The sequence below is a fragment of the Hyaena hyaena genome, unplaced genomic scaffold (genome assembly GCF_003009895.1).
Source record: "Hyaena hyaena isolate Hyena2069 unplaced genomic scaffold, ASM300989v1 scaffold_1186, whole genome shotgun sequence".
In the NCBI taxonomy this organism is placed as follows: domain Eukaryota; kingdom Metazoa; phylum Chordata; class Mammalia; order Carnivora; family Hyaenidae; genus Hyaena; species Hyaena hyaena.
In genome coordinates this window covers 487,901-515,229 of record NW_024081820.1, presented here as the reverse complement: position 1 = coordinate 515,229, position 27,329 = coordinate 487,901, and the positions used below count along the sequence as shown (strand labels likewise).

Below are 27,329 nucleotides of genomic sequence, written 5' to 3'. Positions count from 1 at the left end.
CCGTCCATCCCCTCCTCGCCTCTGTCCACCCCCTCCTCGCCCCTCTCCACCCTCCCCGCCTCTCTCCACCCCTCCCCACCTCTGTCCACCCTCCCCATCTCCAATTAACCCCTCCCCACCTCTGTCCACCCCTCCCCACCTCATCTCTGAAGCCCCTTCTCTGTCCCCCTCCTTCTGTCCCCAGCCCCCTGGCCTTCATCTGCCCACGTCCCTGCATGCCCTCCGCTGTCTCCAGGGCACCGTGTGTGTCTTGTGCCCTGGGAGGCTGACCCCCGGGACTGCATCACAACCACAACTGGCCATTCTGGTTTCCAGTTGCTGTTCAGCTGTCACAAGGGTCCAGAAGGAAAGAGAGGCTCTGGTGAGGTCCTCCCTCAGACGTCTCCAGCTGCCCCGCCCCCCACACTCAGCCCCACGTCGGGAATCCTGGTGCCCAGTGGGGTGGGCCCACCACCCAGCCACGCATCAGATGGCCCTTTCCCAGGCTGCCGCACCTGTTCCGAGCTGGGCCCCGAAAGACCTGCCTGGGACCTAGCTCCTTTCCCTAGGCCTCATCCCTGCCTTCTGCTCAAGGAAATGGATGTGGAGGCCAGTGTCCCGACAGCAGAGGGCGGCCTCTCCCGGAAGGGAACGCCCAGTGGGTCTGGAGAATCCCATTCACTCGGTGCAGGACCCGGGACCGGGTCTGGGCTCCGGGCAGCACCTCCATCCCCTGCGTAGGGGGCACTCACCAAGGGCAGGCACTGAGCCAGGATCCCGCTCTGGGGGACGCAGCGGTGGCGGCTGACCTTGTTCAGCTTGATGCAGCACCTGCTCTGGCATTCCTCGTGGCTGGTGCAGTGGCTCCCGTTGCGCTGGGGACACAGGGCCTGAGTCTGGCTCCCGCCCCCCCCGCTCCCCCCCCCCCACCGCTCGGCTTCCAGCTCACCTTGCGCCAAGGCTCACACTGCAGGAAGATGGTCCTGGGTCTGCAGGTCATCTCCGAAACGGAGCTGTAGATGTTGGCGACACAGCAGCCGCTCTGGCAATCCGAGTGCTTGGAGCAGGCGTGGTTGTTCGGCTGCCGGAAGGGGACCTGGTTCTCTCAACTGCACACCTGCCCCCCAGCGCGCAGAAGAGACCCCGTTCTCTCCTCAGGCCCCCTGTCCCCCCCACACACACGGGAAAGGAAACCCTGCCTCCCCTCCGGCCCCCGGCCCCTCAGCGGGCAGCTCTGGGCAGTGGTGCCTCACCCCTGCGCCGGCCACCCCCCAGGACACCTTGTGCAGACCAGGCACTGCAGGAAGGGCTGGGTGTGCAGAGCTCCTGCAGCCCCAGGCTGCTGGGGTGCGGCAGTGGCCCTGGCACCCCAAGTGACCCTCACAGGCCCCGCCCATCCCGCAGACCCAGCGCCCAGTAAGGCTTCTCGATTGAGGAACGCCCTCCCCTTCTTTCGGCTTCCCTTCGAGGTTCCCGGAACGTTCCAGATCTGGCGGGGCTAATGGCAGGAAAGGGAGAGGAAGAGAACTAACGTGGTCTGTGTGTTGTGAGCTGCGCAGGTGGTGGGGGCTGGGGGGTAAACCAAGGCACAGAGGACAAGAGGAGGGGCAGCGGAGCAGGAAGGGAAGAGAGGCCACGGACTCCCTCGCGGCGTCTACAGGCCCGGTGGCGAGTGGGGGTCACAGGCCCAGGCAGGGCTGCGGCTGGGGTCGCACCCACGTGCCCGCCCCGCCCGCTGGAGGCCGCCTGCTCTTGAGGCCTTTGATGGAAGTTCTCAAGCTTCTGGTCACAACAGTCCTTCCCGGACTCGACACATTCCTGAGGCCCCAAAGCTGTTGGTAGCTGTGGGTCCCTCCTAATGACTTTTCCCACCGCGGGTACTAACTCAGAGCTTTACGCACGTACGTGTGAACTTATTTAAAACTAGGACCCCCATCCCATGTTAACAGAAAGAACAGCTTCTTAAGAAAAATAGGTATATTTTCCAAAGTAAAACAGAACGTGCTGAGGACAGAGTGGCGCCGCCGGGCACCTGGCTCCCCGGCCTGTGACTGTCATCCCCGGGGACCCTGCAGCCTGGGGGAGCCCTCCTGGGGGCCCAAGCGCCGGGTCCCTCCCTTTCCAGGGGGCGCAGACAGGGTGCAGGGGGGCAGGCACCTGCAGGGAGGGGCGGGAGCCCGGAGTGGGGGCGGGGAGGTACTCACCTTGTACAAATGCAACGCGGCCTTGGAGCCCCAGGCCAAGGATCCGGGCAGCAGGCAGAGCAGCAGCAGCAGACGCCCGGCGCCCGCCATTGCGCCCCGCGTGTCCGGGCCCCGTGGCACCTGTGTGGACGCCCGCTTCCTTCCTCCTTCCCAACCTTTCTCTTGCAAAATAGATTTTCTTTAATTAACAGACATTATTTTCTGGAGCAGTTTTAGGATTACAGAGAAATCGTGCGGAAAGTACAAAGAGGTCCCGTATAGCCCCTTTCCCACGCCTGCCTCCCTATTATTAACTCAGTGGATGCTGGACATTGGTTACCGCAGGTCAGCTGACACTGACACGTTATTACACCCGGTTCATTGCTCGTGCAGGACACCCGCAGCAGCACACAGTATTTTCACTGCCCCAACGCCCCCGGGCCCCGCCTGCTCAGCCTCGCCCGTGAAACCCGGCAACCACGGGTCTGTTCTGGTCTCGCAGTGGTCCTTTTCCCCGGTGTCCTGGAGCCAGAAACCATACAGGACGCAGCTTTCCCAGACTGGCTTCCTTCGCCCACGGACACCCATGTCAGAGGCCTCTATGTGTCTTCATGGCTTGATGGCAAATCTCTTTTTATCGCTGAGTGGAAAATGAATTGTCAACACCCCTCTCCCCAGGGAAGGATCGTGCCCTCTCTGAGTTGAACAGGGGCCTCTCTGCTTGACGTCAGAGAGCGCCCACGGGCCGTGTGACCCTCCCTCCTGTGAGTCCAGCTCCTGTCTCCCTGGAGAGGGGCGCGCACGGCAGCCCCAGGCACAGGTGCGTCTCCCACCCTCATCAGGGAGGGTCCCCGGGAGTCCCAAGTCAGCCTCAGACCCAAGCCTGAGCTGCCCCTGGCCCCTGCTCCTCTCATCCTCTGGGCCATTTGGCTCATTGCCTACCTATATATAAAGCTGATGGTTTGGCCTCAAATTTTTCCCCAGTTCTTTTATCTTTTAAAAAAATTTTATTTATTTTGAGAGAGTCGGTGGGGGGGGGGGGGCGGTAGAGAGAGAGAGAATCCCAAACAGCTTCTGCTTCATCAGCACAGAACCTGTTGCGGAGCTTGAACCCATGAACCACGAGATCATAACCTGAGCAGAAATCAAGAGTCAGATGCTCAAGGGGCGCCTGGGTGGCTCAGTCGGTTAAGCGTCCGACTTTCGCTTAGGTCATGATCTCGCGGTTCGTGGGTTCGAGCCCCGCGTCAGGCTCTGTGCTGACTGCCAGCTCAGAGCCTGGAGCCTGTTTCGGTGTCTGTGTCTCCCTCTCTCTCTGACCCTCCCCTGCTCACGCTGTCTCTCTCTCTCTCTCTCCTAGAAATAAATAAAACATTAAAAAAAAAGAGTCAGATGCTTAACTGACAGAGCCACCCAGAAGCCTCTCTTTTATCTTTTACATTGAAGTGATGGAGCACCTGGGTGGTTCAGTTGAGAATCCAACACTTTTCTCTCTCTCCCGCCACCCCCCAGAGAGAGCAGGTAGGGAGAGAGGGAGAGAGAGAATCCCAGGCAGCCTCCACACCATTTGCACAGAGTCCGACAGGGGTCTTGAACTCATGAACCTCAAGATCAGGACCTGAGCTGCAGGATCTGAGCCGAAGCTGGACGCTTAGCCAACTGAGCTGCTCAGGTGCCCCCATAACCATTTTTAAAGTAAACAATTCAGGGGCATTTAGTTCTTAACAGTGTGCAACCACCACCTCTATCTAGTTCCAGAACATTCCATCATCCCACAGCACAAGCTGGAGTCCTATTCTAGAACCCTCCTCTGGTCTGTCTTCCCTTCCCCGTGGCCGCGCTCCCCTCAGGACTGCCAGCTCCCAGCCCAGGGCCCACGAGCCTCACACTCAGACCCGCCTGCGGTTTCCGTCCTGAGCGCCGCAGGCCCTTGGGGGGCGGCCGAGCCTTCCTGGGATCTTGCCGCGCCGTCTGTGAGGTCAGCGGTGGCCTCCCGCGCTCCCGCTCGTGTCCCCTGAACCTCTGGTTACCAGATGATTCCAGTGGAGACATGCTCATCTTGCCCTTTGTTCTTTACTGGGGTCACTTGCCCTGCAAATCACAGCACATATCACCTGAGTTTTGGGTTTTCTGTATTTTTATACTTAAATTTATCTGCAATAAATTTAAGAGAGCCTGTAAGTCACAAAAGCATTGCTAGACCATTTTGTTCCAAAGTTTGGCCAATTGGTTTCAAAGGGAGCCACTAGCCTGAACTCGGAGGCCTCTTCTGACCTGTAGCCGCGGAAGAATGACAGAGGCACGGAGGAGGAGAGCTGCGGGGCACAACAGGGCTGGGCCCTTTCACGCGGTGCCTTTAGAAGCGCTTCCAAGGCCGTTTCGGCGAGTGTGTGCTAACGGTGTTTTCCCCTCAAAAGCAGCAGCTGGCAGTCAGGACACACCTGTGCTGCGTGTGGTCCCGGCTGCTATGTGCGAGAGTGTGGGCTCCCTGCACGCTGCCCGGCACAGTGGGTGCGGAGCACGAGCAAGGTCTCCTGGCGCGGCCTCTGCGGGTTCTGGGGGCTCCTGAGGCCGCCCACCTGGCGGCCCCCGCCAGCACCTCCCGGACCCCCAGGCCGCGGAGTTCCCTGAACTTTCAGAAACATTCAGAAACAGCTCTCATGAGGTTGCCAAGTATCTGCATGATGCAACCCAAGACCCACGTTTGGTGAACATACAAACAGACAGTGGCCAGACCGTCATTGAAAGTGGGACTCGGCCCCCAGGCCACAGCAGCCAATCTGGAAGCCAAGTGCACTCTCCCGGCTGGCTTTCGGGCACCAGCACTGGGCCAGCGGCTGCAGCGTCCCCAACTCAGGACCAGCCTGGCCAAATATGCCCCGTAAGCAATCATGTGGGCCATCCGTACCCGTGCGCCGCGGCTGCATGACAAACATCACGAGCGGGGGAGGTTAAACCGCAGACATTTGTGCCTCGCAGCCCTGGAGGCTGGCGGTCCAGATCCGAGTGTGGGAGGGGCTGTCCCTTCTGGGGCCCCTTGCCTGGGGTGTGGACACACCTCCCTGTGTCGTGCTTACTTGCTGGGCTGCGTCCCACCCTGTTGACCGCTGGCCCTCTGTTCTCCTCATTCATAAGCTCCATGAGCCAGCACTCAAGAGATGGCGGAAGGGCTGTGGGAACTCTTTTTTTAATATATAAAGATTTCTTTTTGAGAGACAGAGACAGAGAGTGGAAGCAGGGTAAGGGCAGAGGGAGAGAAGGGCAGAGAATCTGAAGCTCCAGGCTCTGTGCTGACAGCAGAGAGCCTGACACGGGGCTCGAACTCACGAACCACAAGATCATGACCCGAGCCAAAGTCAGACGCTCAACCGACTGTGCTGGAGGCTGAGCCAGCAGGTCCTAGGGCCCCTGAAGGATGGACGGTGTCGGTGAGAGAGAGAGTGAGAGGCCCCGAGATTCTTTCTGATCACCAGGCAGCGTCTCCGTCCTGGCGGTTTTGGTGTCTTTATTTAAAGGTTCAGCAACAACATGAACTCAGAGAAAGGAATTTCTACAATGGGAGGCCTTTTGCCATAACAAGTTTTTGATGTTCTGCAGAATTATCCCAGTCATAGTGAATTTACAACCAAGGAATTAACAGGATGCTCTTAGTGAAAAACAGGACAACATGCAGCTTAAATTGTATATAGATCAGCTAGGAGTCATTCTGTCTGGCTCTCAAGAGGATGAATGTTTCTTTTTTTTCTTTTTTAATGTTTTACTTATTTCTAGGAGAGAGAGAGAGACAGCATGAGCAGGGGAGTGTTATAGAGAGAGTGTGATTCATATTCTGAAACAGGCTCCAGGCTCTGAGCTGGCAGTCAGCACAGAGCCCGACTCGGGGCTCGAACCCACGAACCGCGAGATCATGACCCAAGCGAAAGTCGGACGCTTAACCGACTAAGCCACCCAGGCGCCCCGAGGATGAATGTTTCTGAATTGGTTTATTTGTGGAAACTAACATGGGGGCCCTAAATGTGTCAGTCTTTGCACCTGGGTTTATGTTTTAGCTGCTCTTATCTGTCCTCATCCCAGCTGCCAGTGGAAGGGAGGGTGTTTGTGGGATGCAGGCCTTGAGGAAGGGATGGCCAGGTTTCACCAATTAGCACAGATGTATGTAGTAACTGTGCTCTGCCCTGGACCCCAAAATAGGCTCTTGGTCTCAGGGCCAGGCTCAGTGGTAAGTCTTGTGTTCTTAACCCCCTTTATTATCTAAGTCTTAGGTCTGCAAGGCCCATAGGAAGAGCCTTTTGACAATCTCCCATAGAGCTTTCGTCTAAAGTCTCTTTTGTAAAGGCAGGAATATGCTTTTCCTTATGAGGTATCTGTGTTCAGAATATGGGTCTGATATGGAATATTGTGAGGCCTGGTCAACACCAGCAGGCTTATCCCCAACATGAGCCAGTAGTAGCAGAAGGAGATCCCAGTTTTCATTTCTCACGGCGGGAGCTGCAAACACTGCCATTTCCTTGCTGTGACTGCCACCCAGAGAGGCCGGCGCGGGTCCCGGCACGACTGAGCCACCCAGGCGCCCCTGTGGGAACACTTTCTGTCCCCTCACTCACCGCAGGTCAAGGCTCTCAGATGCCCCTAAGCACACATTCCAGAGAAATGACACTAGACAATGGAGTCGGATAAACAATCTCAAAGATAAATGGGCCAACTCATAGCCATTGGATCAATCTTGAAAGCCTTGCTTCCATATCATATCAAATGTAAAGAATGTGATTAATATAACCATATAAAAGCTAAATTTAAATCACAACTTGAATATTTAAGAATTTCAAACTTGCCATGTGTTTTTGTACTTTGAACAGGGGGGAAAAAACCTTTATGGTCCCGGATTTCTCATGGGCCCTTGAAAAGTTCAGTCTTATAAACTGGGCCTGATGTGCCCGATCAGTCAAACAGACATGCCACGGGAACCCACTGTCCACATGGAGCAGCCCACCCCGCCCACAGCAGCAGCACGGCCAGCAGCCAAGAGGTGGGCACAGCCCTGGTGTTCAGGGTGAAGGATAAACAAAATGTAGTCCATCCATACAATGAAATGTGATTCATCTTAAAAAGGAAGGAAATTCTGACACGTGTTACAACCTGGACATGATGCTGAGTGAAATAGTCCAGTCCCAGAACGGCAGACATGCAGGATCCCACTCCCAGGCAGGCCTTAGAGCAGACAGAGTCGTAGCAACAGAGGGCAGATGGCGGGCGCCGGGGCTGGGCCGCAGCCGGTGTGGAGTGTGGCAGAGCACCAGTCCCGGAGGATGAGAAAGTGCTAGGGGTGGACGGTGGCCCCGGTAGGCAGTGTGTGGGTACCCGGTGCCCCTGAACTACACCCATTGCGGTGGTTATGATGGGAAATTTTTATGCGTATCTTACCACGGTAAATCAGAGGCCACAGGTGCTGCTTAGAGGCCCTGGAGGCATAGCTGTTCCTGAACTTGAAGAACAGGGCATTCACTGCCCCCGTTTATTTTTAAATATTCTTTTAAATATATGCAGTCTCTTTTCTTGGGTATTTGTTTATAAATCTCTCAGAGCAGACATCTTTCCACAGTTTTTCCTTCCAAACCTCAACTCCAAAACATGATTCCATAGTATCTCACTCTGGCAAATAAAAGCTTGATGTCAGGGCACCTGGGTGGCTCAGTCAGTTAAGCGTCTGACTTCAGTTCAGGTCATGATCTCACGGTTTGCGAGTTTGAGCCCCAAGTTGGGCTCTGTGCTGACAGCTCAGAGGCTGGAGCCTTCTTTGGATTCTGTGTCTCCCTCTCTCTCTGCCCCTCCACCTCCCTCATGCGCACTCTCTTTCTCAAAAATAAATAAACATAAAAAAAAAAAGCTTGACACCAAACCTTGCCAAAACTTACAGATACCAAAAAATTATTCCCTGAACTGTGATTCCCATATTCGAGCACGAACCCCTCACACTGGGCCTTACCTGCCCTGCCTCTTCCCCCGTCTCCAAGGAAAGGCGGCGTGGCCCGGCCCGCACGGCGGCCTGCTGCAGCAGCCTCCACACACACACACGCGGGGAAGCCGACCACGCGGGCGCACGCGCCAGGCTGGACAGTGCTTGCAGAAAACCCCTGGCTGCTGATAATTGCTCAAGGGTCCAGTGGTCCTACCTTTTTATCGTGGGCCCCACCTGCCCCTCTGTAAGCGAGACCGGACAAGCCGTGACTCCAGAACAGACCCCAGACCCCGGGAGAATCCGCAGGACCAAGGCCAAGGAAGTCCCAGGCAAAGTGCCGCAGACTCAGAGGCGCGAGGCCCGCTCTCCTCTCTTACCTCCTTCCTGGCCCCACCTTGCAGCTGACCAGAGCCTCCGCACTGGGCAGGAAGGACTGCATGGAGCAGACGTGGCTGGGCCACGCAGGAGCCCAGGAAGCCGACCACAGCCGCTGCCGCCCAACCGGGCCGGACAGCCAGCGCTGGGTCACCGACTGTGGCTTCCTGAGGCTTTCCCCTCTTCCGACTCAGGACCAGTCACATATGCCCCTAACCCATCTAGTGCGATGCGCCCGCTCCCCCCACCAACGGGTCCCTGGGGGCACCTGCACCAGGCTGGCCCCCACCAGCATCCCCGCCCTCCGCTGTGGGCCAGCGGATCAGAGCCAGGGGTGGACTCCCAGCTCGGGATCGATGGCCCGGAGTTCCCACTGCGGGTGGCCTTCATTTCTCTCTGCTGACATTGTTCATTCGGTAAACGTGTACTTACTGTTGACTACGGGCCAGGCTCTGCCCAGGGAAAGGTGGCGTGTGCCCGTCCCCCACCCCCTACGACTGCTTGGTCTAGTTTGGGAAATGGTCGTGGCAACAGAGATTGGGTAGAAGGAGGTAGATGGATTAAGACCGAGGCGGGGGGGGGGGGGGGGGGGGGGGGGGGGGGGGGGGGGCGGGGCTACGGCCCGAAGGAGGGGCAGGTGCCGGGCCAGGAACCCAGAGCGACCCGGTCCGTGGTGACTGGGGTGTCGCAGGGTCCGCGTCCACGCAGCGTTAACAACGCCCCCCAGAACTCCGAGGCCTGAAAGAGCAGCTTGCCGCCATCATCCCCCGGGCCCTGGGGGCTGGCCGGGCGCACCAGGGTCCCCGCAGGGTCCGGGCGGCTCGGCGATGCGGCCGGGCATCTGGCCAAGAGGGCCCGGGGTCCTCCAAGGGCGGCTGGGGTCGCGGGGAGCAGCATGGGGGCTCGGAATGGGTCTCGGATTTCTTCTAGGAGCGGTGAGTGTTCTCAATTAGATTGTGATGTTTGTACAACCCCATAAATATACTAAAAACAATGGATTCTATGCTCCAAGTGGGTAAATTGTATGGCATGTGAATTTTATCTCAATAAAGCTGTTTAGAAAAGGAAATCTAATTTTACTTTTATTTGGGACTTTTAGTTGTAACTTGGCTGTTTTTACATTGTTATGTATAGATATTTTTACTCCATACTTGCCGTAGGGTAATATTTCCTGTTAACCAAACATTTTGGAATTCAGTTGAATAACCTTTTTCACTTGTAAAATGCCTTTTTAAGTAAAAAAAAAAATATTATCAGACTCAGTCCTCCTAAGACTAATTTCTTTAACCTATTTGAAAGTATTATCCAAATTATAAATTTGAGAATTTTTTAATTTTTTTGTTTGTTTTTTGTTTTGTTTTGTTTTTTGACAGAGAGAGAGAGAGAGACAGAGCATGAGCAGGGGAGGGGCAGAGAGAGGGAGACACAGAATCTGAAGCAGCTCCAGGCTCTGAGCTGTCAGCACAGAGCCCGATGTGGAGCTGAAACTCACACTGAGAGATCATAACCTCAGCCAAAATCAGACACTCAACCGACTGAACCACCCAGGTGCCCACCCACCCCCTTTCTAAAGTAAGTTCTGTGCCCAGTGTGGGGCTTGAACTCACAACTTCAGGATCAAGAGTCACATGTTCTACTGACTGAGCAAGCCAGGCACTCCCATTTGGTTTCTTAATTTTTCTGTCCAGTAGGCTTCCAGACACCTTGTATAAACTTCACAGTAAGTGTTTGGAGTCTCCCGAAACCAATCAAACATAGACTCTGCACTAAATGTGAGAGACTATGTGTCTTCTAGTAACTGGAACCTTCCCAGGGGCCCTCGAGCTCTCCTTGCAGCTTGACACATATTCCTAACGACACAGGCCAGAAATCTCATCTCAAGAAATCAATAAATTCTGGGACAAACTTGAGACTCTATAGCATACCTTTTCTTCCGAGAAAACGTAAGGAAAACACACTGCACACGTTCAGGGGACGGAATGCCTGCCCGTGGCTACCAGCTTGGAGCTCCGCCTGCGAGGAAGCAGAAAGAGGCAGATGCAGATGCTCTGTCTCTCTTCATCCCTGCAATTCAGGTATCTCACCCTCCCTGCCCAGGCACCTTTTTAAAAAATCATCCTGGGGTGCCTGGGTGGTTCAGTTGGTTAAGCGTCCGACTTCGGCTCAGGTCATGATCTCATGATTTGTGACTTCAAGCCCCGCATCGGGCTCTGTGCTGACAGCACAGAGCCTGGAGCCTGTTTCAGATTCTGTGTCTCCCTCTCTGTCTCTGCCCCTCCCCCGGTCATGTTCTGTCTCTCTCATGAAAATGAATAAACATTAAAAAAAAAAAATCATCCTGCCTGGGACCCAACAAGTCATACCCACATGCAGATACAAGTCTTTGCTCAAATCAGATAATTTTCTTCAACTATTCATCACTTCCTGTCTTTTCTTCCTCCAACCCTGTGCCCTAGGCTTCCAAGCATCCTGTACACACAACTGTCTTGCTCTGGCCCCACCTCTGCGCTCTGCTCTGAGCCCAGGCGTTCCTGCCATGGGAGCTCCTGGGTGAGCTGTTCTCTGCCAGCTCACCTACCTGAATCACGATTGGGCCCAGATTTTTTCATACTCTAACCTCACCTCATTGCAAGTTTTCATCGCCTCTGGCTGAAGCTCCCTTTGGCCCTTCTGTTACCCGGTCAGTGTGCCAGATGTTGAGTAAGGATGTGTGCTCCTCTTGGTTGTTGGGGTCAGACTGGTCACTGCATCAGATACATGCGGTGACCAGACCCTGGCCAGTGGAAAGCCATGTACCCTGTGTTCCTGTAACCATGGTAGACAGACTAACCAGCCACTCCCTCCAGGGCCCTCTCTGCTAACACCAGCACACGCAGGCCCAGGGGCAGGGTCTCTGTCACCCCCAGGCTACAGGCGACAGGGAGCCATGGCCCCTCCCAGCACAGCACCCGGGCAGCAAGAGGATCCCATAGCCCTGACCCCCAGCTCCCTTCGCCCAGCCCCTGGCACCACTAATCTGCTTTCTCCCTATAGAGCTGCCTGTTTGGGACATTTCATATAAATGGAGGGTACAACAGGTCGTCTTTGGAGACTAGCTTCTTTCACTCGGCACGGTATTTCCTAGGCTTGCCCATGTTGTAACATATGGCACATATAAGGTACTTCATTCCATGTATTGCAGGAGTATATTCCATTGTATGGATATACCACATATGATTTATTCATTCATCAGCTGATAGACATTTGGGCTGTTTCCAATCTCAGCCATTACGAATAATGCAATGAACATTTATGTGCAGGTTTCCGTGTGGACACATGTTTTCATTTCACCTTTAGGTGGAATAGTTGGATCGTGTGATAACTCAAGGCTCAACTTTTGACATACTGCCACAGAGTTTTCCAAAGTGGCTGCACCATTTTTATAGTCCCAGCAGATGTGAGAAGGATCCGGTTTTCCTGTATCCTTGCCAACCTCTGTCATAGCTTTCCTAGGGGTAGGATTTGCATTTCCCTCCTGGCTAATGATGTTGTCTTCTTTCATGTACTAATAGCCATTTGTACATTTTCTCTGGAAAAATTTCTATTCAGATACTTGGTCCATTCTTTAAATTGGCTATTTGTCATACTGTTACGACTTGCAAGAGTCTTTTTAGATACAACCCCCTTATCACATATGTGACTTGCAAATATTTTTTCCCATTCTATGGGGTATCTTTTCACTTTCTTGACGGTGTCCTTTGAAGCACAGACGTTTTTAATTTTGTTGAAGTCCAATTTATCTTTTTTTTTTTTTGCTTATATTTTTGTCATTTGTAAGAATCCATTGCCAAATCTAACTCCACAAATGCTTGTTCTCATGTTTTCTTCCAAGAGTTTTATGGTTTTAGTTCTTACATTTAGGTACTTGATGCATTTTGAGTTAGTTTTTGTATATGATGTGAGGAGGGGGTCTGTCTAACTTCATTCTCGTGCATGTGGAAGTGGATAAAAGCACAGTTAGGAGCCTTAGCCACAGTCCAGGAGAGACGCGAGGGCTGGGCGATTGGGTGGAGGAGGCGCAAGAACTGACGGCTCAGAGCGCACCTGTAGCTCAAGCAAAGGGCCTGCTGGGGCGAAGAAGAGGATTCAGATTTGTGTGACCCTGGCGGGGGTCGGGGCGGGGCTGTGGGGGCAGGGGGTCTCCAGGGGGCAGCGGCGGAGAATCCAGGGGCGCCCTTTGGAAAACTCCTCCTGGACACGTAATCCCCCACAGTGTTCTAAGCCAGGGCACTGGACACAGGGGCAGCCCCCCGGGTTTAGTGCGCACGGTCATGAGGCGCCAGGAGGCCCGGGGAGCCTCGCAGGGTCTCCCTCCCGCATCTCAACAACGTCCCCGCGGCTCCGTGTCCTCCCCGGGGACGTGCGGGCCTCCGCGCGCGGGTGGGGCGAAGGCTGCCGCCCGCGCTCTGCCCGCCCCGTGCCCACCTGGAGACACCTGTCAGGTGCGCCGCGCGCTCCCCCGGCCGCAGGCTGGCGGGGGCGCGGGGCGGGGGCGCGGGGCGGGGCGGGGCGGGCGAGGCCACGCCCCGGGGCGGTGCCGCGGGGCTTCCCTGCCGGCGCCCCGCGCCCCGAGCCCGAAGGGTGCGCCCGCGTCGCGCCCCGGGCGGAGCTGCGGGCCATGGCGGCCGCAGAGCCCAAGCCCCGCGCGGGGGCGGCCGCGGCCCGGCGCCTGGCCCGGGGCTGCTGGTCCGCGTTCTGGGACTACGAGACGCCCAAGGTGATCGTGGTGAAGAACCGGCGCCTGGGCGTCGTGTACCGCGCGGTGCAGCTGTTCATCCTGCTCTACTTCGTGTGGTGGGTGCGGTGCGCCGGGGGCGCAGGGCCTGGGGACCCCGGGAGGCGGCGACCGGCGGGGGAGGGCCCCGGGTCGCCTCCAGCGCGGCCCTGCCGGTCCCGCAGGTACGTGTTCATCGTGCAGAAGAGCTACCAGGACAGCGAGACGGGCCCCGAGAGCTCCGTCATTACCAAAGTTAAGGGCATCACCTACTCCGAGCGCAAAGTGTGGGACGTGGAGGAGTACGTGAAGCCCCCCGAGGTGCGCCTGCCCGCCCCGCCCGCGGCGCGCACCCCGGGACAGGACCGACCATCCCCTTTCCGAGCCTCGGCCGACCATCCCCTCTTTCTGAGCCCAGGGAGGCAGCGTGTTCAGCATCATCACCAGGACTGAGGTCACACCCTCGCAGACCCTCGGAACCTGCCCGGAGGTGAGGCCTGGTGGGACGCAGGGCTGGGGCAGAGGGACAGGGCCCCCCGCCTGATCGTCTTGCCCCAGAGGCGCGGGCTCCTGACGCAGCCGGCTCCTCCCTAGAGCATGAGGGTTAGCAACGCCTCCTGTGACACAGATGAGGACTGCGTGGCAGGGCAGCTGGACATGCTGGGAAACGGTCAGTGCCCACCAGCTCGGGGTGGGGTAAGGTGGGGGGCACGCCCCTCGCCCCTGAGCGCCGTCTGTCTGCCCGCAGGCCTGAGGACCGGGCGCTGCGTACCCTACTACCAAGGGTCCGCCAAGACCTGTGAGGTGTCGGGCTGGTGCCCGGTGGAAGATGGGGCCTCTGTCAGGTGCGCACGCCCGGTGACCCCACCTGCCCGGGACGCAGCTGGCACCCCAGCACGACGCTGTTTTGCTCCTTTGTCTCCTCACTGGCCAGAGCTGCGATGTGCTGGGGAGGGGCCTAGGGAGGGGGGGCCTAGGGAGGGGGGAGACTAAACACACCCAGTCTGTGCCTCCTCAGCCAATTTCTCGGCAAGATGGCTCCGAATTTCACCATCCTCATCAAGAACAGCATCCACTACCCTAAATTCCAGTTCTCCAAGTAAGAGCCACCAAGGTGTAGTGACAGTGGGTAGGGATGGGGGCTACCTCCTGGGAACGTGGTGTTTGTGGGTACAGAGCTTCTGCCCCCTCCCCACGTGACGCGCCTGGGTCCCGTCCTCAGAGGCAACATTGAGCACCGGAAGGACGGCTACCTGAAACGCTGCACATTCGATGAGGCCTCCGACCTCTACTGTCCCATTTTCAAGCTGGGCTTCATTGTGGAACGGGCAGGGGAAAACTTCACGGAGCTGGCACACACGGTGAGGCGGGCAGCCGAGGGAGAGCGGGCCAGCTCTCCTCCGGTGCTGGCTCCTAGCGGCGAGTGGCGGGTCTCCATTACAGCCAGCCCCCTTTGCAGTCTTGGCCAACCCTGGCCCTGTTCGGGCAGAGGAAAGAGAAACACAATCGGCCAACCGGTCTGGGCATGCATGCGTCCTGCTAAATTATTGACTCCTGGTCACACGGCTGGCCGCTAGCATACCCTCACGCTTCAGAAGCGGGTGCTCGCCAGGCACCCCTGACTCTCGGCCCTGAGCTGCCCCAGGTGCCCCAAGATGAGCGCCCCACAGTCTCAGGGCAGGCCCCGTTGCTCTTGAGGGTCCTCTGTGAGGCCTCCCTGACACCCACCCCTGTGCCCACTTCTGGGCAGGGTGGTGTCATCGGGGTCATTATCAACTGGGACTGTGACCTGGACCTGTCGGCATCAAAGTGCAACCCCAAGTACTCCTTCCGGAGGCTTGACCCCAAGCACGTCCCAGCCTCGTCTGGCTACAACTTCAGGTACCTTGGCCTTGGGATGCCTGGGTCCTCGTCTGCCCGGGTTGTAGTGGCTCTAAAATAACAGGGCAGGTGCTTCAAGGTCCAGATCAGGGGTCACTGGAGTCTTGGAGCTTCTCGTCTTGGGTGATGGGTGGGTGCCCACCGCCATGCTCTTCAGGGTCATGCTGTCCCAGGTTTGCCAAGTATTACAAGGTAAACGGCAGTGCCACCCGCACACTCATCAAGGCCTATGGGATCCGCATCGACGTCATTGTGCATGGACAGGTAGGCCCGCCTGCTTTGCCCGCCAAGGACCCGGACAGGCCCGGGGCCGAGCCAGCGTGGTTCCGTCTCCCCACCCCCCCTTGAGCCTCACCTGCCCCAGACCCAACAGCCATCTAAGGCAGCCTCCTCTCCCAAGGCAGGGAAGTTCAGCCTGATTCCCACCATCATTAATCTGGCCACAGCACTGACCTCCATCGGGGTGGTAAGGAAATGCGTGCTGGGGCGGGGGGCGGGGGCGGGGGCTCCCGGGCCCTCACCTGCTGGTCTTGCTGGCCCAGGGCTCTTTCCTGTGTGACTGGATCTTGCTGACGTTCATGAACAAAACCAAGGTGTACAGCCATAAGAAATTCGACAAGGTGTGCACGCCCAGGCACTCCTCCGGTAGCTGGCCTGTGCCCCTGGCTCTTGTTTTGGGCCAGGCCCCTCCCCCGCCCCACCCCTGCTCTGCAGACCCAAGCCCATCCCCGGCCGCCCCGCCCCCATGGCCTCGCCCTGCCTCTGCCCCTTCTGAGCAGATGGCGGATACTCCCCAGCAGAATGAGGGACCAGAGCTGTGCGCCTGCGAGCCTTCCCGGCAGGACTCCACACTCACAGACCCCCGAGGTTTGGCCCAGCTCTGAGCCTACCACATGCCTTCCGCCACGCAGTGTCCAAGGCCGGGCCTGGTGGGGTCCTGAAGTCTGGGCCCGGCCCACTCCCCTCAACACGGTCTGTGAGAAACTGGGAACAAAAAGACCCCCGTGCAACCGGGCGGTGGGTGACACCAAGTGGGTGGCATCAGATCCTGGCTGCCCCCCCACCCCGACTCTGCCCGGGCTGGAGGGAGGGATAAACTGCCTCCTCCCCCTCACCCCTCGCTGTCTTTCTCACAGGCTTCTCACCCCTCCCAACCCAGGCGCTTTGCTTGCTTCATAGCTAGAAGTCACGTACCCAGAGTCCAATAAACCTGTGCCCAGAACCTCTGGCCTCATTTTTGGGGAAAAGCATCTGGAGGTCCTGAAGACAAACAGGCAGGAGAGGGTCCTTGTGCATGGGGCTATGAGTGCCCTTGGTCTGGTCTGTCCTTTAACCAGCCTGGGTGGGTGCAGACCGCATGCTGTGTCTGAGCAGAGGGGCAGGGGGACAGGCAGGGACTGGGTGCACGAGGAACCCAGCGCTGCCCTTCAGTTAGCTTGCTTACCAGCCTCCTGGGGTGGGGAGGTGGGGGGTCATCCCAGACCCACCCTCAAAATATGTGAAAGGATGGGGGCTCTGGAAGAAAGCCAAGGGGTAGGTGAGGAAACAAGAAAAAGGGACCCAAGGGGGCAGGAAGTTGGTGCCGGGGGAGGGGGTGGACGAGGTTGAGGGGGAGCACAGGCCAGCAGCTAATCGGTTGCCACACCCTTGGATGCCATAACGGCCATTATATTCAGTGGCCTTGCCTGGTGCCTGTCTGGCCAGGGTCCCCCTCCCCCAGGGGCCGCCGGAACTCGGCTGGATGGTGGTTCCCCTGGCAACATGGATGGTGAGCGCCCAGATCTGTGGCAGCACATGCTGTGTTTGCACAGACCACCTCAGCCAGGATCCCACCACTTCTAAGGTTAAGTGATGGGTCAGGGGGTCCTCACGTCCAAATGATGCTGGCAGGTGGCCAGAGCTGGCCTTCCCACCTGCCCACACCCAACGGGGCCAGCAACAGCACACAGCGGAGAAGCCCCCGGCCAGCTACCTCTACAGACCCTCCCATCCGTGAGGTGAGGAGTCCTGTGGCCCAGATGCCTGCGATACTGTATCTGGCTCCCTGATGTCCAGCTTTGGAGAAACTGGCTTTTCCAGTTGGGCCTGGGCTGCCACTCAAGAACCGGGGCCAGGGGTTCAGGTTTCCCATTCCTGAGCACGAGCGGGACCCCAGGGCCCTCCACTGTCCCAGATGCCCCAGTCCCTAAGCTGGCCTCTGAGTGACCCCCCCCTGCAGCCCTGGCCCTGCTGCAAGGACAAGGCATGGTGTGCAGGCCCCCAGCCCCTCCCCTTCTCCCCTCCGGGACATCTCTGCTCCGCTTCCAGGAAGCCCAGTTAGCCCCCCTCCCCCCGAGCCCTAATTTGATTTGATCTCCATCTGGGGGTGACGCAGGCTCTGTCCACCTTCCAGCCAGTGTCCGGTTTCTCGTGGCCTGGACACACCCGGAGCACAGTACCCAGGGGCCAACGCACCCAGCTGTGACAGATGGCAGTCTCCCTTCCATCCTTGTAGGGACTAAGACACCTCGCACACACAAACACACACACAATTTTAAGGAATGTAAAAACAAAAGTTAAAGTGTCATGCTAGGGGATGCTCGGAGAAGTCAGGCGGCAGTGACGAACTCAAGCCGGGCTCCAGGGCTGACAGTGGCCTGCGGCTTCCACATGCTTCCCTTGAGGCTGCCCATTTGGGGTCTGAGTTTAGGATTCAGTTAGTCTGCTTGTTGCCTTGCCAACCTGGCCATTCTTCTTTTCCTGCTTCCAGTCTCATTTAGTTAGAAATGAAGTGTGGGGCGCCTGGGTGGCTCAGTCGGTGGTACATCTGACTCGACTCTGGCTCAGGTCCTGATTCCAGGGTTGTGGGATCAAGTCCCCAGGTCAGGGAGAAGCACGGGGCCCGCTTAAGAGTCTCTTTCATCCTCTGCCCCCTCCCCCTCTCACGCTTACTCTCTAAAATAAAAAAATAAAATCTAACTACTAAAATGAAGTGTGGACTTAGTCTTTTGTCCTGGGGCAGAGGAAAGAAAGGAGGGAACAGCTCAGCAAAGTCTTCCCGAGGTCACTGGGCCTCCCACTTTCCCAGCCCCACCGCAGGGTCAGCGCGGAGTGGGGCCCCACATCTCTGTGCCGCACTGGCTGTCTGAAGAAACTGGTGGCAAGTGTCCAGGTTTAGAGAGGCCAGGGCCCTGACTGACCGTCTCTGCAGGGGAGGGCAGCTGACCTGGGCTTGCGTGTCCCCCTTGGCCACTGGAGGACAGGCAGGCCCGCAAGGGACGGAGGTCACAGACGCTACAGCCAAGAAGCCAGAACACAACCACTTCAAGCCCAACACGATTGCTGCTGCCGTTTTACTCCTGTCTCCCCTCCCCTGCCCTGAAGCTGAAGGGGAAAACCTAGTCTTGCACGTGAAGAAGCATTTCCCTGAGAACCCAAGTGCTGACAGAGGACATTAAAGTCTGTGATAAATGCGTGCATCTTCCCTCCTGTGAGTGGCAGTCTGAGCCCAGCGCTCGTTGTCTGCCCCCACCCCCACCCACAGCAGGGGCAGGGTCAGAGGGAAGGGTGCCACACCCCGGATTCCAGGTCTCGCTGCTGCAGACAAAGTGACCGCTGTGATCGGGCTCCTCCCCTGCAGACCCTACACTGACTGGGAAGTCTCCAGACAAGAAGGCCAAGTCCTGGGAACTCGCTGTGTGAAAGACACCCAGGTCCCCTCAGCGTTTGGCTCTGAGTCCCGGGAACAGGCCCACACCCTCCTGCTGGCATCCAGCCATGGCACATGCTTCTCTGCCTCCGTGCTCACAAGTGATAAACAGGGGCTGCAAAGCCCACCAGTCCTCACCAGACAGAAGATCCCCTGAACAGCAGAGGAGAGTGAAAGCAGGGCCGCAGGGAGGGCGGTCTACATAGCAGGAACCACCCTGGTGACCCTTCTTGGGCCAACCGTGGGCAGGCGGCCCTGACCACAGCTGGGGGCCCAGGGAAGCCCCGAGTGGAGCCACTTCCCGCTCGCAGAAGCTCCCTGATACTCGTTTTCCTCGGTGCTCCGTCCTGGATATGATCACAAGCCTGGGAAGTGAGGGCAGAGAATGGGGATGGTTGGCTTGCTAATGGCCCAGCTGAGGGCTCTTCTGCAGCAGCCACTCCAGGGTCTCCATGAGGTATGACATGCCATAGTGCTGGGCAATGTTCTGGAAGATTCTAATCTGGTCCATGAAGACCTGCAGAAATGATCAGTCACAGTGAGACCTGGTTCCAGAGGGATGCAAGGTGGAGGCTCAGGTGTATAGGGAGAGAAGAGGATGGCAAAGACCACAGGGGGGCAGCCAGCTGGTCCAGCTGTGGGACCCCCACCTTGGTGCGGATGGTGAGGGCAAAGTCCCCGGCACAGCCACAGTACACAGGCATGTTGGTCTCCTTCACACCCCGGCACTTGAGGCAGATCTGCAATGAGGAGCAGCCCTGGTCACCAGTGTCCCCTCCTGCGCCAGCCATGGCCAGCGGGAGCCAAGAGCTCGGCCTGTCCACCCTCCCCCCGCCCCCCATGGCCTTCAGCTCAACCGTGAAATTCAGTACTTTGTAACAGGATTTATCCAAACATGCCAGTTGCTTCCTAACACCCTTACTGTGGGCACCGCACCCTTGCCTCTGAGCCCCAGAGGCCCTCACCCCTGGGCCTTCCTTGGGTCTCCCTATTCTATCACACTAGATGAGGGTTGTCCTCTGCTCGGACCCCGACACCCCCTCTCATCTTGGCTGAGAGGTCTTCTCAGCGAGGACACCCCTCTGTCTAATGCTGAAGACATCCCTGTCTTTCTCTCTCTACTCTGCTTGTTGTCTTTACGCTTACCACGACTCACACACACTCTATTCTGCTCACAATCTACCCTCTTCCACTAAAATGAAAGGTGCATGGAGCCAGCACCCGGCCCCTGTGGGAGCCCCAGAGATGTGTGACAATGAGTCGAAAGGAGACGGCTGATCCAAGGACTGGTTACCTCAGAGCACTGAGTTGGGCCTCGAGAACTGTGCATACCCGTAGCTTCTCGTGGGTGCAAATTGCTCATCAAGAACCCCTCTGCCCTCTGGAGCGAGGGCCGGGGTAGAGTCCCCCAGCCCCAGGCCTGCCACTCACCAGGTCCTGCAGAGTGAAGGCCATCAGTTTCTTCTGCACGGCTTCCACCAGGGCCATCTCAATGACTGATGAGTCATAGGCAACCTGACAGTTGGAGCAGAGCCACCGAGGCAGCACAGCCCCGTCCTGGGCAGAGGAGAGGGCCAGGTCAGCCTTCCTCAGCAGCCAGCACTTCCCCGGTGCGGAGTAGGGACTGTGCGGAGCGAGCGGGCGGGCTCGGGGGTGGGGGCTGCTGGCCCGCACCACCGTCGCTGCCACGTGCGCACCAGGACAATGCACCAGCACACAGGAAAGGTGTCCGAGCCTCCCGGCCTGGCCCCACCCACCTGAGAGAAGGAGGGCTCTCTGCACAGGTCCAGGTCCCGGCAGAAATTACAGCTGCGGCAGATGACCTCAGGGAGCACGTAGGAACGGCAGGGGTCTCGGAACTGGGCCTCCTCTGAGAACTCGCCAACGTCCACCAGGCGCAGCAGGTCCCGGTTCAGCTTGTTCACCTGATTTGTGATGTTCGTGTCCAGAGACAGAACCTGCAGAGAACAGAACGGGCGTCAGGGACGGCCTCAGGGGCCGGTCTCCATTGGGGCCGGAAAAGCCTGCAGCGGACTCTTCGGGCTGCGGCTTCTCAGCATCACACTTTCCTTCTCCTGCTGGGATTGAGGGCAGCTGCCTCAGTGTGGCCCTACGAGTAGAGGTTTTCGTTAGCTCCGGGGGACGGGGGGGCACTATGTGCTCTTCCTGTCATCCTTACTGGCTCCTTCCTTCCCAAGGACAAGCAGTCCTAAATCTATGGGACCGCAAGGCCTCATCGGCAGAGCCGGTGCTCTCAGCCCCGACGGCGGGGGCTGCCCGAGCCGGCCTGGAGCCCGCGCAGCTGGCGCTGGGGAGCCCGGCTCTTGTGGTGGTGCCTGCAGAGCCACCGGGGGGCATCTCACACTTCTGTCCCTAACAGAGAGGAGAGCACAGGACAGATCTCTCTAGAGGCCCCTCCCACCCCTAAAAGTCTACTGTCCCAGCTCAACACCAAGGGCACCACAGAACCAAAACCCTCTTAGAAGATGTTTTTGGAAGAACTATTTATGGTCAAATTCGAAGCCCACCGCCCTATCCAGTGAGACAAGTAGATAAATTTCAAGTATGTATAATGAGGAGTGGTAGCCTGGCAGTATGAAGCTGTTTGCTTAAAAACATATAGTTTATATATTTCCATTATAAGAAAAAAAACTGAATTAAAGAGAAAAAGAGTTCACTGGTGAATTTGCCAAACATTAAGCAAAAAATAATATTGTACACAGTATCTTCTAGGAAACACAAAAGGGAAAACATTCTAACTCATTTTATGAGGCTAAATGATACAAAGACAGTAGAAGAAAACAGCAGACCAACCACTAACACGTACACTCAAAAGTTCTCATCAAAATACCAGCGGACCGAACCCGCCAATATATAAAAAGAGTAATACATCATGACCAAGTGCGATTTACTCCAGGAATATAAGCAAGGCTGGGTTAATATTTAAAATCAGTGCCACATCCAGATGGCCAACAGACACATGGAAAGATGCTCAGCATCATTCATCACCAGGAAAATACAACCAAAATCACAAGGACATACCACCTCACAGCTGTCAGAATGGCTAAAATAAAACACAAGAAATAACAAATGTTGGTGAAGATGTAAAGAAGAGGAACTGTCTTACACTATTACTGGACACTATTACTGGGAATGCAAACTGATGCAGCCATTCTGGATGAAAGTATGAAGTTCCTCAAAAAATTAAAAACAGAATTACCCCATGATCCAACAATTCCACTACTGGGTATTTACTCAAAAAATATGAAAACACTATTCAAAAAGATATACGCATCCCTGTGTTTATTGCAGCATTTTTCACAATAGCCAAATTATGGAAGCAACCCAAGTGTCCACTGATAAATGAATGGACAAAAAGATGTGACACAAGATACAAGGTCAATATACAAATGTCCACATATCTCTAAATATTAGTGGTGAACCGAAAACTGAAGTTTAAAAAAGTCAGTGCTATTTTAATGGCACCAAACAACCTGAAAACCTTAGGTGCAAATGTGCGCAATACTTATATGCAGAAAACCCCAAACACTGATGAAGAAATCAGAGATGACTTAAATAAATGGAAAGAGATAGTGGTTCATGAATCAGGAGTCTCAACATTAAGATGTTCTGGGCGCCTGGGTGGCTCAGTTGGTTAAGTGTTTGTTGGACTCTTGATTTCAGCTCAGGTCATGATCGCATGTTCATGAGTTCGAGCCCCTCGTTGGGCTCAGAGCCTGCTTGGGATTCTCTCTCAATCTGCCTCTCCCCTGCTTGTGCTTGCACACTCCCTCTCAAAATTAATAAATAAACATTACAACATTACAACTAAGATGTTAATTCTCCCTAAATTAATCTATAGATAATAGTTGGTTGAGTGTCTGACTTCGGCTCAGGTCACGATTTCATGTTTGTGATTCCAGCCCACACACAGCCCCCTTTGTTTCCTCTGTCCCCTCCTCCCTCTGTCTCCCTCTCTCTCTCTACCTCCCCCACTCATGCACGCATTCTCTTTCCCTCAAAAATAAACAAACAAAAAAGAAAAAACAATAAAACAACTCCAATATTCTAAAAGGGTTTTTTTTCTGGGTAGAAACTGACATGCTGATTCAAAAATTTATACGTAAAGCAAAGGAACTATATAGAAGAGCCAAAACAATTTTGAAAAAGAAGAAAGCTGAGGCATTCACATTATCTGGTTTCAAGATTTACTGATAAAGTTACATAAATCAAAACAGTGTGGTGTTGGTGGGGCGCCTGGGTGGCTCAGTCGGTTAAGTGTCTGACTTCAGCTCAGGTTATGATCTCAGGGTTTGTGAGTTCGAGCCCCACGTCAGGCTCTTTGCTGACAGCTCAGAGCCTGGAGCCTGCTTTGGATTCTGTGTCTCCCTCTCTCTCTCTGCCCTTCACCTGCTTGTGCTCTCTCTCTCATAAATAAACACTAAAAAAATTTTTTAAGTAAACATTTAAAAAGGATTAAAAAAATGTTGTGTTGGAAAAGGAGCATAGAGATTGATGGAGATCTAGAAAAAGACCCACACATATATGTGGCCAATTAAGTTTTGAAAAAGACACAAAGACTATTCAATGGAGAAAGGGTAATCTTTTTAACAAATAGTACTGAGATAATTAGATATGTTTACTCAGAAATACCAACTTCAATCTGCAACATGCACTGTACAAAAATTAACTCAAAATGGATTAACAGACTAAATGTAAACCCTAAAACTATAAAAGTTATAAGAAAATCTGCCCTTGGCTAGAGCAAAGAATTCTTAAATGTGGCAAGAAAGGTTCAATCTATAAGGAATTGATTAATTAAAGTTAAGGTACAGTCACTGAAAAATACTATTAAGAGAATTTTGAAAAGGTAGGCCAAGGTTTGGGAGAAAATATTTAGAAATCATACATCTAATAAAAGAGTTGTAACCAGAATATATAAAGAGCTCATAAAACGCAATAAGAAAAAGAACCTCATTTTTAATGGGCGAAAGATTTGGACATTTCATCAAAGATGCGTGGATGACAACCACCCACATGAAAAAACACCCAACACCCTCAGTATTGGGGAAGCACAGGTTAGAAACAGGCGATGCTGCCACACACCTGTGTGAACAGCACAGTCCTGAAAATGCTCATCGCTGAGTTCTGGGGGGTCCGCAGAGCAGCTGGGCCCACATCGTACACGGCCAGCGGGAGCGCACTTTAGCACGTGACTCAGCAATTCCCCTCCTCCATTTTCACCCAAGAGAAATTAAACTTAACGTTCAGGCAAAAACCTACGTGAGGATGTTTACAGCAACTTTGTTAATAAAAACTAAAAAACAAAAACCGAAACAACTCCATCCAGTGGACAAATAACTCGCGGTTCTCTGGCGTAACGCAGCACTGCTGGGCCACAGAAAGGAACAAGGTACTAAAACACGCAACCGCACAGAGGAACCACACGCGCACACCCTGTGACGTGAAAGAAGCCAGACCTAACCGGCTACACAATCCATAACGTGGCATTCTGGAAGACGTGGCAAGGGCAGACCGGTGGTTCCGGGGGGTCTGCTTGGGGGGAGAGCGTTTGAAGCGGCCCACGGCACAGCCCCATCGCTCTGTGAAACTTGAACCATTCACCGCACAGACTGTGACTGTGTCAACTTTAGAGAGTGCATGGAGATCGAACAGACAGATCAACGCACGGCAGGGGTGGGTGCGCTGTCTGCGGGATGGTGAAATGTCCTGCATCCTGCCTTTGCCACAACTCACAGAATACACACCCACAATGGTGACATGTCACTGTATGTAAGCTATACCTTAATAAAAATAAATTTTAAAAATTCCAAAGTTTATCAGAGGAGTAAAATGGCAAACTAAACTACTTCTGCGCCACACCCAGAAGTCACCTGATCCTGGAGCATCCTGTAACTTAATGCCCAGCGAAGTGCTCTCTGAGGAGTGACGTCTGCGCGGTCGCTATCTGGTAATAATATCCCATCACTGACTCCGCCTGCCTTTCCCAGAAAGGCATTTAGCATCCAAGCAAACGCTCCCCCGTGGCTCCGCCACAGCCCGCTCACTGTGGGAGACCGTTCCTGGCCTGGCCCCCTGGCCCCAGGAGACCCGCAAGCACCACCATTTCACTGCTCACCCACTCGGCACGTGCCTCTCACCAGCACCCCCAGCCCATCTTACCCCAGGGCCTTTGCATCCTCAAAGGCCTGTGGTCTGCACGTGGCTGGACCCTCCTGCTCAATGTGGTCTCAGGGGCCCATCTTGCTCATTTACCCTGCCCCTCGGAGCCCACCTCAGCCTGCCCGCCCTCCCTGGCCTCACCTGTCCCTGACTGACTTGTCCGCCCCCTCACTGGAGCGCAGACCTCCTGAGGACACGGGGGGCGGCTCTGGTCTCCCCTGCTTCCAGCCCCAAATGCCTCACACAGCAGATGCACAGAATGAGCAGTGAGTGTTCGCAGAATCAACAGAGATGTACTCCTGGCACCCTCGCCTCCCGCACACGCGGGCACCCTTGTGCGTGCTCGCGTTACCGTTAAGGATCTCTGCCTCACACATGTGTGTGGCGGCCTCACCTTGCACACGTATTTGATGAACTCCAAAGCAGGGTTATTGAGCAGCAAGTGAGAACCAGGGAGGACAGGAAACATTTCCGAGAGCTCAGTGGAGTTCCGAGAGCCCGTGACTTTCTTCTGAATCTTTTGAGTGATGGTGAAGAAGTTCTGGGTGAGTTCATTTGCCACATAATCTTGAGAGAAGGTGATCATTCCTGGGAAGGAAAGGGACACAGAACATGCTCCCCATTTTGCAGTGATAAGAACACTAAGGGAAGGACATGGGGACCCCCAGAGCAAAGGGCCCAGGTCCCAGGAACAGAGCGATGGCCTCATGCAGCAAGGGGATGCTCACCAGGGAGGGCTCCGGCCACTGCCTGGGCCTCTTGGGAGAGCTGGCTGGGCCCCCTCCTCCGCACGGGGGTGCTCCCTGGGGCGCTGCGCCTCAGCTCCTCCTTCATGCTGTGGTACACGGCCACAATGTACGCTGCAGAGACAGGCCACAGGCCTTGAGAGTTAGGACCTGGGGGGCCCTGTGGCCAGCCAGCCCGGGCTGAATGTCATTACTAGTTATGACTGTATTGGCTGCATTTGGATGAACCAAAATCAATTAGAAAAATGGGAATAAGCAGGACGCTTGCTAAGGCCCAAGTCCAAGTCCACATTAGTAGCGAGGGTGCTGTGTAAGCCACACACACCAACCTTCCCGCCACACGGTGACAAAACATGGCTCATAACAAACACAAGTCTAGGCCCCTGGTGTCGGGACGCCTTCTGAGATGCCCCCAGGAGGCGCAAAAGAGCTAGGGAGAGACTCAGGGGCGAGCAACATACAGTTATAAGTGAAACCACGGCTGTGGCTGCACATCGCTAGGTCTTTATGCTGAGTGGTGTCCTGTGCCCTCAACACTTACTATCCCCTAATGAAGAGCTCTGTGTTACAGGGTGTAATTTATACACTTTGTGTGCATATGATCCAAGACACCTTGGTTTGTAAACACCAGACCTGTATTTTTTATTTTTTTAACACTGCAACTTTAAACCCAAATCAGATACAGCAGTTTCTGACACAGAAGTTGGGCCTCAAAGACCAGCCTGTGGGCAACTGATTCAGGAAGTTTCTACATTTTTTGTATTTGGTGTTTATTTTTACTTGCTCTGGGTGCACACACAGGTTCTGGGGCTCATAGGCACGCCACAGGACGGGGGTCCTGCCCTGCGAGTCCTGTGCAGCAGTGCACTCCCACCTGACTTGATTTCCCCGTTTACCTCCTTGCTATGCAAACACACCAGAGGCAGGTTACTCAGAGTCCGTTACTCGGACGCAAGCCCAGCGGGCGGCTCACCTGAAACTATCATGAGGAAGTAGCTCTGGCAGGAGGCTGCCTGTGGCAGGAAGTGCACGATGCTCCAGCTGTTTTCCAGCATGTCCTCCACGTCCGGCTCCTGGGCGCCTTCCTCCTCCTCCTGCTCCTCCTCCTCCCCGCTTTCCTCCTCCTCCTCCCCCCCGCCTTCTTTTTGGGAGTCTTGCTGTAACACAGACAGGACCACCAAACGTGTGCAAAGAGACAAATATGGGCCCCAAAGTTGTTGCAGATCCCAGCTTCGGCTCTCAAGGCTCTCCGTCTTACCTGTCCACAGTGAACACTGGATGGAACGTTTCCTTTGATTCCACCGTAGTTAGACGGGTCCATCCAGAGAAGAAATTCCCAGCACCGAGAGAAAGAAATCGTCAAGGAGTGGAAGATCTCTTTAGAATGGATGCTAAAAAGCAAAACAGAAATTGCTTAAATGAAATCATTTTTTTCTCCACTTTCCTCTTTTTATTTTGTCCCTATCTGCTGTTTACCCTTCACTTCTTTAAAAAAAAAAAAAAATGGGGCGCCTGGGTGGCTTAGTCGGTTAAGCGTCCGACTTTCGCTTAGGTCATGATCTCGCGGTTCGTGGGTTCGAGCCCC

The 27,329-nt window shown here is 55.2% G+C and overlaps 3 protein-coding genes and 2 long non-coding RNA genes across 11 annotated transcripts in view; 1 reads left to right on the top strand and 4 right to left on the bottom strand.

Annotated features, from left to right (window-relative positions):
* The window catches only part of LRCOL1 (leucine rich colipase like 1), a gene marked incomplete at its 3' end in the record, with an annotated part of 5,165 nt that extends 2,892 nt beyond the window's left edge, over positions 1–2,273 (bottom strand). Inside the window, exons 1-3 of the mRNA XM_039222757.1 lie at positions 2,184–2,273; positions 929–1,075; positions 732–854 (exon numbers count right to left, since the gene is read on the bottom strand). Coding sequence (XP_039078688.1) covers positions 732–854; positions 929–1,075; positions 2,184–2,273 — 360 coding nt within the window. The remainder of the gene's footprint in view (positions 1–731; positions 855–928; positions 1,076–2,183) is intronic.
* A 10,000-nt stretch (positions 2,274–12,273) lies between these two features.
* Positions 12,274–14,586, bottom strand: LOC120224514. The gene is made up of 2 exons (XR_005526595.1): positions 14,500–14,586; positions 12,274–12,596 (listed from the first exon to the last, which is right to left on the bottom strand). It is a non-coding gene; the product is annotated as an uncharacterized LOC120224514 (long non-coding RNA).
* On the top strand, positions 13,151–16,998 carry P2RX2 (purinergic receptor P2X 2). Of its 7 annotated transcripts, XM_039222756.1 has the most exons (12): positions 13,151–13,326; positions 13,432–13,567; positions 13,665–13,736; positions 13,841–13,916; positions 13,995–14,091; positions 14,265–14,345; positions 14,469–14,607; positions 14,997–15,127; positions 15,301–15,391; positions 15,528–15,593; positions 15,670–15,747; positions 15,907–16,998. In XM_039222756.1, the coding sequence occupies exons 1-12, from the start codon at positions 13,151–13,153 to the stop codon at positions 16,009–16,011; spliced, it is 1,248 nt and encodes a 415-aa protein (XP_039078687.1). In that variant the 3' UTR covers positions 16,012–16,998. The 7 variants fall into 7 exon arrangements, 6 of the variants coding, with proteins under 6 accessions (XP_039078687.1, XP_039078684.1, XP_039078686.1 ...); XR_005526594.1 differs by having other exon boundaries at positions 13,151–13,567; positions 13,841–14,091; positions 15,907–16,103; positions 16,287–16,998; XM_039222753.1 differs by having other exon boundaries at positions 15,670–16,998.
* On the bottom strand, positions 14,644–15,699 carry LOC120224515. The gene is made up of 3 exons (XR_005526596.1): positions 15,649–15,699; positions 15,132–15,354; positions 14,644–14,723 (listed from the first exon to the last, which is right to left on the bottom strand). It is a non-coding gene; the product is annotated as an uncharacterized LOC120224515 (long non-coding RNA).
* Positions 16,999–18,429: 1,431 nt separating the features above from the next.
* POLE (DNA polymerase epsilon, catalytic subunit) overlaps positions 18,430–27,329 on the bottom strand; it is a 45,024-nt gene continuing 36,124 nt past the window's right edge. The window contains exons 41-48 of the mRNA XM_039222758.1: positions 27,003–27,135; positions 26,718–26,901; positions 25,727–25,858; positions 25,393–25,586; positions 20,573–20,773; positions 20,247–20,372; positions 19,466–19,555; positions 18,430–19,332 (exon numbers count right to left, since the gene is read on the bottom strand). Coding sequence (XP_039078689.1) covers positions 19,219–19,332; positions 19,466–19,555; positions 20,247–20,372; positions 20,573–20,773; positions 25,393–25,586; positions 25,727–25,858; positions 26,718–26,901; positions 27,003–27,135 — 1,174 coding nt within the window. The 3' untranslated portion in view covers positions 18,430–19,218. The remainder of the gene's footprint in view (positions 19,333–19,465; positions 19,556–20,246; positions 20,373–20,572; positions 20,774–25,392; positions 25,587–25,726; positions 25,859–26,717; positions 26,902–27,002; positions 27,136–27,329) is intronic.

Excerpts from the sequence above, each read along its gene's own strand:
- P2RX2 (XM_039222751.1), top strand. The coding sequence starts at position 13,151 with ATGGCGGCCGCAGAGCCCAAGCCCCGCGCGGGGGCGGCCGCGGCCCGG. Across the intron at positions 15,594-15,669 it reads CACTGACCTCCATCGGGGTG|GGCTCTTTCCTGTGTGACTG; the intron begins GTAAGGAAATGC and ends TTGCTGGCCCAG. Across the intron at positions 15,748-15,906 it reads GCCATAAGAAATTCGACAAG|ATGGCGGATACTCCCCAGCA; the intron begins GTGTGCACGCCC and ends CCTTCTGAGCAG.